The sequence below is a fragment of the Macrobrachium nipponense genome, chromosome 6 (genome assembly GCF_015104395.2).
Source record: "Macrobrachium nipponense isolate FS-2020 chromosome 6, ASM1510439v2, whole genome shotgun sequence".
In the NCBI taxonomy this organism is placed as follows: Eukaryota; Metazoa; Arthropoda; class Malacostraca; order Decapoda; family Palaemonidae; genus Macrobrachium; species Macrobrachium nipponense.
The window spans coordinates 89254464-89264463 of NC_061108.1; the positions used below are offsets into that span (position 1 = coordinate 89254464).

General features: G+C 34.0%; 1 protein-coding gene across 1 annotated transcript in view; it reads right to left on the minus strand.

Moving 5' to 3' along the window:
• LOC135216023 (uncharacterized) overlaps positions 1-10000 on the minus strand; it is a 61335-nt gene that overhangs the window by 86 nt on the left and 51249 nt on the right. The window contains exons 2-6 of the mRNA XM_064250960.1: positions 8537-8637; positions 6031-6205; positions 5269-5508; positions 2853-3008; positions 1-668 (exon numbers count right to left, since the gene is read on the minus strand). The exon at positions 1-668 is cut by the window's left edge and continues 86 nt beyond it. Of these exons, the coding sequence (XP_064107030.1) occupies positions 541-668; positions 2853-3008; positions 5269-5491 (507 nt within the window). The 5' untranslated portion in view covers positions 5492-5508; positions 6031-6205; positions 8537-8637 and the 3' untranslated portion in view covers positions 1-540. The remainder of the gene's footprint in view (positions 669-2852; positions 3009-5268; positions 5509-6030; positions 6206-8536; positions 8638-10000) is intronic.

Sequence of the window (10000 nt, forward strand, 5' to 3'; positions counted from 1 at the left end):
ACTGTCTAAAAAGATAACTTACAGAACTAAGCCTAACATGATCCTAACACGTTTCAAGAAAACAATGAAAAATAAGCTAGAATAACTTTGTGATTTAAGTGCTTAAAACTTATATAGTGCAACAGTAATTACCGGCGTAACAGAAAGCACCTTAGGAATATAAATCTGTCACAGCGTATTCGATATCGAAGAACTTCATCATAATACTAATGTAATGTTAAAGAATTTAGCAGGAGCGTTTTTCCTCTGGTATAAAATCGATGAGTTACGATAACTAAAATAATCATCGCTTGGTATATCAGTGACTGTTTAGAGTTTCGTATTGCTTCAACATGTAGAGATGTTATTTGAAAGTGGGTCAGAAACAATGATTTTTTTTTAACCTTATTGGTATTCGTTTTGAACAGAATAAAAACCATAATACCATGTATATTAATCACTGACGGTCTCCACAGAAACAACTACAGCGACTCTCAAAGGTCACTGAGAGCAATTTCAGGAACGTCAGGCGAACGCTAACAAAATCAGCATTTCAGAACTTTATGACATTACATCCAGTTGACATACGCTTCCGGAAATCGGCTCTCCATTTCCATTGCCTTCATCAACATCCTTCGAATTTTCTATACGTCCTTGATTTGCATTTTCATAGTCACCCAGATTATCTCCTGTTTTAGATAATCAAAATAATGAGGATAAAATAAATCTTCTGTGAAGGAAGTAAGTGTAAAATTTATATTTAAGAACACGTAGTGCTTTGTACCTTAATGAATATTTTACACTTTTCACCATGTGTATTTGCTTCATAATTTCAGTGGCTTATATGATTAATACGTTTTCATAATAATAATAATAATAATAATAATAATAATAATAATAATAATAATAATAATAATAATAATAATAATAATAATAATAATAATAATTACAATATATGAAAGGAAGAGACCCTCTTTCAAGCATTATTTGTTTAAGGCAATGGCAGCGTCAGTGGAATTGATTTTATACACTGTCTATTCAATTATGCTTATTATCTGCCTTTCATCAGGGCTGATATATTTGCTAATAACTGGCCGATGTACATAGTCTGGATAAGGAAGGTAGTGGTTTTTTTATAAAGTTAATTTTATCACATCTGGGTAGAAGTTAAAAATAGCGTGTGATAGCCGTAGAGTTCGAAGACTTCCAAATTGCGGCCCCCTGGAAACTAGGATTAGGTGTATTTTTCGGGTGGAGGATTTTCTACGTCAGCACGTAGGAAGTAATAGAACACCAGCGACAAGCTTTCTACAATCACAGTCGCCTCAACTTCACCATAGAAGATGCACTGACCGTCGCCTCCCCATCTTTGACGTCCTCGTAGAGCAACAAGAGGATCGCTTCGTAACATAAGTGTATTCGAAATCCACGAACATGGGAATGTGCTAGAGAGATACAAACGCGCTGTGGTCAGTGCCCTCATCAGGAGAGCTCCTCATACTGCTCTTCTTGGAAGGACACACACACACACACACATTCACACACCGAATTACATCATGTTGCCCAGGTCTTAATTTCCAACGGAGATATCACGAAATGCATCCGTAGAACCATTGATATATGGTACCAGCAAGAGCCTCGTCCCACTGCCCTTGAAGACGACACTTTCTTTTACAAGGGAGTGTTCCACAGGAAGTATAAAGAGGACGAACGCGCCCTTCGTAACATCATAGAAAGAAACGTCTGCCCTACGGAGACTGGAAAAAAGGTTAAATCTGTACTTTACTACAAAAGCAAAAAGACCAGTAGCCTGATCATAGAAAACAACCCAGCCCCCTCCGAGCAGGACCCATAAAGAGAACTAACACGACCTACAAAAATGCCCATTCCGAGAGTACCGGAGCTTACATCGGTATGGCCACGATGAGATTTCCCAAGAGGATTTCCTGCCCACGTTTGGGAAGGCGCCATCCATAATCATGCCAAGAACACCAACAATATGAGAATAACACAAAAGGATATAATTCCTAATATCGGAATTATTAATAAGGCAGCAGACCACCGCCGTCTTCGTCTCCTGGAGGCCCTACACATCAAAAGGGAGAGACCTAGTCATTACCTACCTTATTCAGAGAATGTACATCGGCCAGTTATTAGCAAGTTTCACCCTTGATGAAAAGATCATAAGAAGAATTAAAAAGACCTTAAATAAAATCATTTCCACTAATGCCGCCATTCTCTTTCAGAAAATAATAATAATAATAATAATAATAATAATAATAATAATAATAATGATAATAATAATAATAATAATAATAATAATAATAATATTTTGGTAGAAGACCCACTTTTAGGCAAATGCTGTTAAGCGAGTTGAGTATATACATTGTTTTTTTTTTTTTTCTTACAATTCGCTTCTCAGGCTCAGTGAGGTTTCTGAGTAACTGGCCAATATTCATATTGGGAATTTCAAAAAATTATAAAAATCCTGAAATCGATCTTTTATCATCGCTGAGCCTGAGAAGCGAATTATAATAGAAATAGAAAAAGCTATTTGTAAAGTCAAATCGCTTAACTCTGCCATTCTTTTTAACATAATAATAATAATAATAATAATAATAATAATAATAATAATAATAATAATAATAATAATAATAATAATAATAATAATAATAATAATAATAATAATAATAATAATAATAATAATGTATGACATATAAAAAGGAACCATTATTAAAGTGCAATTATGAATAAAATCTGATATTTTCAATTGTCAAAATCTAGGAGTTTGGTTACTTCTTATGCAATGTATAAAAGCCAAATATGCTATATATGAAAAGTAAACTACCTCCTTTTCCGAGTTATAGTCTTACCTGCTGTATGATGAGATTTCTTCTTTAAGACGAAGCAAGTGAGAACAGTATAAAAAACCGTGTAACAAGTGACGAATATTCCCAGAATGAAATACGTTCTTGATCCACCAAGGTTTCGCATCGATATGCCACCAACTAAGGCACCAAGAGACCTTCCTAATTGATTTTACAAATAAATTATTTGTTAATATAATCTTACTAGTACATGACGACTGATAGCCTCTATATCTATAAAGGTATAGATAGGCGTTGACAAAAATAGCGAGAAAAAAGAAATCTTTGTACTCCCCACACTTTTGTTCTCAATATTATCATCAATATTTGTTTATGGCTTTATAAATATGGAGGGTATCAGCATTTATACGCCAGTAACATTTTGTGGTAAATAAATTTTACTCTTCAACATCTCAGCTTGAAAACTATCATCTATATTTAAAAAATCCAGAACAACTTTGTTTCAACTTAGATGGACGGAAATTGTTACAAACAAGTCATATTCCGATAAATTTACTAGTGATTAACAAAAAATGGAACATTTACAGGAAAATGTTAAATATGATGAATGCTAATGGAACAGATGGAAATATTTCATTAATAAACCGAAAAGGTAATATATAATAACTTAAGAAAAATACTTAAGTGTCTGAAAATTGCGTAGAAAAATGCCAAAGCAATGCAGATGTTGCATATCTTTCACGATTATCATTGTCCAAGAAGGTTGTAGAGCAAGATTTTTATCGAGTACACTTCGACATCACTTATATAGACACGAGCAAATAAAAATAAGACCCCCGTCAGCAGGGAGAGTGTTCAATGAATTCTGAAAAACAATTATTCAGCTGAATAAAAAAGGGGGCATTAGAGATAAACCCGGTGGCAGTACATAGTTAAAGCGCCATAGGAGGAAGAACATACTATGAAAGTTGGTCAAGACAAAAAAAAAAGGTACACTTACATGGTCAAATAAACAGAAGGACGAATAGATATTGCCTGTGATGAGCAATAACTTTCAAATTTACGTAGCTAAATTTGGTGATGATCCCAATACAAGTCGCCTGACAACTACAGAAATATAATGTAAAAGAAGATATTTCGTGAAATTGAATAGGTATATAAATATCACAGCAGAAAAACATAGAGAATGTTTCCAAAATATATGTTATTAAAACTTTGACTTATTAACTGAATATCGAACGACAATGAAGGAAGCAGTAATTTTAGTAAAAATCAGGATCCAAGAATTCCGCTAGAAAAGTTGAGGACAAATTTAATTACTTTAACAAAACGAATTAGATCACGAGTCTTATTGAAAGAAGGCAACCCAGTGGACGAAAGACTGAATACTTGGTATTTACTTGATTTAGATGCAAAAGAATATCGCTGCTAGTATACACGAGTTTATGCAAATATTTTAGGGAATAAAAGAAAAAGTAATTTTGAGCATAAAATGTTCTATAATCATGCGCATTTTAAAATAAGGGCTATCATTAGTGCTGCTTTCACGTGGTCGAGCTTGGTAGTGAAAGGTCGTAGTAGTCTGGAATGGGGGGAGGGGTGGCGGTGAGGCAATTTAATTCTCTTTCTTCTAAGAAATCTAATTTCAACGATTAGGTAACAGCTGTAACATATGACTTTACGGATCAAGTATGAAGTGCAAAATTTGCTACGCAACATTCATTTGTAAACGTTGAATTCTAGTCCGCTCTATCCTGCCACCTTAACACGGAATTATTGAACCAGGAATCATGACTAAGTCTGCCCCTAAGGCTGGTTCTGATGAACACTTTAGATGGGGGAGGGAGAAATTTTGGAAAATACATCTGAAATCTTTGATAGGTGTAATGAATAAGCAAACGTACCCTTGATGGAGGGGAGATTCAATTGGGCTTTCTTTTATTTTTCTTTTCCTTTTTCTCAGTGTCCAGTGAATACCACAGATAGGGAGGGAAAGGGAATCAATGAGCATACATTTTTTCATCGAAATCTAAATCATGCATTCGATTGGGAGACACATTAGCCACTTCAACCTAATCGTTCCGTCTTCCTTCAATTCGGTAACCACCTCCGGCCCCCCAACATACCATGCTACTCCGACCTCTCGCTACCTTTAAGAAAGCTAGCTGTCATCCTCCATCGCGTAAATAACAAACGAAGCGTTATAATGCTTATGTTTATAGAACAATTTCTGCTCAAGTTTTCAGTATCTTTCATCTCCCAAATATTTGCATAAACTCTTGTTACACCCTGTATACACATAAATAAGTACTCATACACACACACACACACACACACACACACACACACGCATATATATATATATATATATATATATATATATATATATATATATGCGTGTGTGTGTGTGTGTGTGTGTGTGTGTATAAATATACTCGTATATACATACTTTGCTACTTACCAATCGTAAAAAACGCATTGACAGTACTTTGCAATGTAGCCTGGGCTCCTTTAGGAGCCATTTTGCCAGCTGATGTTATCATATTGGCAAAGAAAACGGCAAAAGACGGCCCATGAAGCAGGTGTATTGGCAAAAACAGCCATGGGTTCGTTGCAAAAGAGTATAACAAAATTCTCATCGCTGTTGCTGCCAGTGTCAGTGAAAAAGTGTGTACGGTTGTCATCCTCTTGATAATGTGGGCTAAAAGGTGAAAATGCAATTGCAGTTATTTTAGGATTTATGGATGTAGCAAAATGTTCTATGTGAAAATAAATTGTTTTTTAATCTGATTAATCCAATAACTTGAAGTTTTATATTGTAATCATACGTAGAGAGATTCCTCTTCCTAATGAACACCATACTCTTTGGAAGCTTGATTCAAGTCAATTGCACCTGTGGGCTTCTTCCGTTGAATAGGGTTTCATCTACTGCCTAACAATAATAATAATATTATACAGACACAAAAGAAAGCAAGCCATCTTTTATTATACTTAGCGTTTATTTAAGATAACTCAGTGCCGAACTTTGAAACGTAAAAAAAAACAACTGTACGGGAGAACAAATATATTTAAGAAATCTGCATTAAGTTTCTGAGCGTCGTGCTCCGCCTTCATTGTGGAGACACTGAAAAGGGAGAACGACTCTCTGAAACTATATGTGGGTTTCTTAAATGCATTTGTCCTCCAATTTGGTTTCTTAAGTGCTTATTGAAGCATTGCTCACCTGAGAAGAAGAAGAATAGGACTTCTCCAATGAAACAATCAACGAAGAGAGACAACCCCTGAAGTAGTTTGCTGTCATCAAATGTTGGATCCCAATTTTTGGCTACTTCGTTTAAGTAGATAAACTCAAATGGCCAAACAGTACCGTACGTCAGTCCTGTAACAGCCACTGTTCCCTAATATGGTAAAAGGTATTCATAATATGACAATTTGTCCAGTACATTCACAAAATATAAATATTTAATCTATTATTCAAAAGTATTTATCCCTTATTTGAAAATCGGTATTACAATATATAAACATGAACGTAACTGAAAGGACAAGCCCATTGCATGAACATCAAAATAATATGTTTAATTAGCGATATGTATAAGAATTTTACGCTTTCAGATACAATAACAAATCCAGAAAAGTAATGTCTTTAATTAAGAATAATCAATTATTCATGACGTTCACTTAAGATAAATGCAAACCTTACCGCTAACAACCAAAAATTTATCGAACACATAACATCTCCGATGGAAGAAGATCCACCTTGTTTTCCAGGAACTGTAACGTTTACCCACTTTGTGGTGAGTATGCTTATGGATAGAAAACTTACAGTAATCACTATGGCTACTGTGTAGTCAGGCTCCATCTTACCCTTTGAAAAGTAGTTCACTAATGATCCGCCAATTAAAGCCATTAACCCAAGGCCCATCGCGCCAAAGAGTCTTTGTTGACCAAATTTATGATTCTCTTCCCCCAAGGCGACATGGCATAAGGTGTCAATCAAAGAAGAGCTGGCGACAAAGGAGCCTTGACTAATTATGAGAGAGAAAAAGGTTAACCAAAATGCACTGGTCTGTAATAGGTGCTCAAGAGACATTTCTTTAGATTGCTCATCGTTTAGGCACGAATGATTACAAGTTATATCATATGTAGAGTCACATGACGTATTTGCTAATATAGAAAATGAAATGTCTTCTACATGAGAGCATTTTCCTCTGTTGCAGAAAAATTTTAATGGAATTCTAATAATCCCAGACTGAGGAGTATGAGATAGTTCATATAGACGAGAGGAAAATACTTGACACTTCATTGAACACTGTTCCAATCCTCTTGAAGTATTGAAAAAATTCTCCGCAGTACACGATGCTATATTTTCATTAACACTGAAATCACTTTTATGATCATCACAGAAAATATAGTGGTTACCGTCACTGTGCACTGTTTTGATAGAGAGCCTTTTATCGTGATTTCATGTTCAGAGGAAAATTTTGGGAGGAAAAAGAATGCAGTCATAAAAATAGCCATAATAACAGTGTTGATTTGCATCAGTGACCGATGAATCTTGAATTTGTCTGCCATAGTTCCATTCAAAATACTGCATGCGGCGCTTGTTATCGGCGTTAAAGTCCATATTATTCCAACTCCTTCTTCAGGCATTCCCCTCTGGCGAGCTATTACTGAAAATAATGGCATGAACGCCAATCCTGCCAAAGCATTAGCAACGATAAGTATCCATTAATTAATTCTCTACTCACATACATGTTGGAGTATAAGGGATCTTCGTAACTAAGGAGTACAAAGGGGTTGTGTAAGATAATAGTCTACTTTAGGTATGGTTGTCAAGGCTGCGTTCCTTGCCCTTCTACTCTCTCTCTCTCTCTCTCTCTCTCTGTCTCTTTCTCTGTATATATAGTATATATATATATATATATATATATATATATATATATATATATATATATGTGTGTGTGTGTGTGTGTGTGTGTGTGTGTGTGTGTGTGTGTGTGTGTGTGTATTATATACATATATTTATATATATAGATATTATATATATATAATATATATATATATATATATATATATATAATATATATATATATATATATATATATATATATATATATATATATATATATATATATATACAGAGAGAGAGAGAGAGTAGAAGGGCAAGGAACGCAGCCTTGACAACCATACCTAAAGTAGACCATTATCTTACACAGCCCCTTTGTACTCCTTAGTTACGAAGATCCCTTATACTCCAACACCTCTTTCAAGGCCCACCTCTCCTCCCTTATCCCAAGTTTCTATTTCATGAACATTTAGTAAACCCAAGTCTTTCATTTTCTGTACGTGACCGAACTATCTCCTATTACTGGCATCAGCCATTCAGCTTTAATTGACAATTTTACTTTATGTTATTTTTATATTTTAATCCTTTATAATTCGCATTCCATTGACAATGCAGAAATTTAGCATATCATCTGAAAAGCTTCTACACTTTTCTCTCTATCCGCATTTAACATTTACACTTCCCTTCCATTAATATTGGGAGTAATGGATAAACATTACATATAATAAGCTACTATTCATTTTACGGAACTTCTTTGTTTCTTCTAAAAATTTTGTGCAAATTGGCGATAAGTGAAGCAAGAACGAAGGCTCTATTTATACACAACATATCTTCAATATTTCACAAATTACAAAGAAGTCACATTTCGATAAATTCAACTTACCTCCAGATTTAAAGAAGAAGTAGGCTTTAAATGGCAATAGTTTCTTATTGATTTTCGAAAGCATCTTGATATAACTGAACTTATTTCAATTTTAATCAGACCTAAAAAAGATAAAAAAAAAATAGATGAAATTAGATTACTATGTACTATGGACGTAGTAAGTAATTGTAATACAAAGTGAACAAGAAAATCCAATAGGTCAATAACTCAAAAAAATATATTTTTTCTAGGTATATAGTATATATATATATATATATATATATATATATATATATATATATATATATATATATATATATACTAGACAAGACGCATCAAAATTGTACACCCGCCGCCAGCGCCGCGTGTCCGCAGATTATATCCAAAAAAAGAAGTTCCTCCTCTTGTGGTAAGTAATTGTAATACGAAGTGAACAAGAAAATCCAATAGGTCAATAACTAAAAAAATTAAAATATTTTTTCAGGTATTTATATATATATATATATATATATATATATATATATATATCTATATATATATATATATATATATATATATATATATATATACAAGACGCGTCAAAATTGTAGACGCGTCAAAATTGTACACCCGCTAGCGCCGCGCGGCCACAGACTATATCCAAAAAAATTAAGTTCCTCTTGTGGTTGAACGAAAAACACCATATTGTTCGCCTGTTGCTGTGACTTCACGGGATCATCCCTCTACAGAGAACTGGGTACCTTGTAGCTTTTGTAGAGGTGGGTTTATGTCGTGTTGCGCTCCGGGAGGGGGACGAGTTTTTGTCATGATAATTTTGATTTTTTTCGTTTTTCAGGGTATGTATGTCCATTTGAAAGCATTTAAAGGCCAACAATACACTAATCAAGACAGGCTAATGAAATTGTCAGGCATTATTAGCACTATAATAACGCATATTCTCTGTGAGTTTTATCATCCTACAGGGAAAATAAATTATTTTATGGAAAAAAAAAATGTGAAATTCAGTGTCTCTTGTACAAGGGACACTGGTGGTCGGTGAGAAAACTACAGTCTTGAATAGAAATTCGGTCTGACAGAATGGTGGTATATCTACCTGGAACATGCACATAACGTATTATCAAAATAGAACAGTAAATAAGCACGTAATAACAAAAAAAAGAGCAACAACTTCAGCAAAAGCATCGCCGTTATATATGCAAATCGCAAATTTTATAGTTTATCTCTCAAAAATGGGTATATGTCGTTTTCTACGTTTTCTAAGATTAGTTTCATCACAGAAAACAGCTTTAGGGTTATCAGGGGTATCTAAACTAATTTTTCAAGTTTCTTGTCCCAAGAAAAAATCGCTTTTTCGCTTTTTCTCTGGTTTGGTTTTTTTCGGGAAAGGGGGGTGGGTATTTCTTTGATTGTCCTAAATAATATAATTTTTAGAAGTTTTAGGCTATCAAGTGACATAATAACTACAAACTCTCAAAAGGTTTTGTC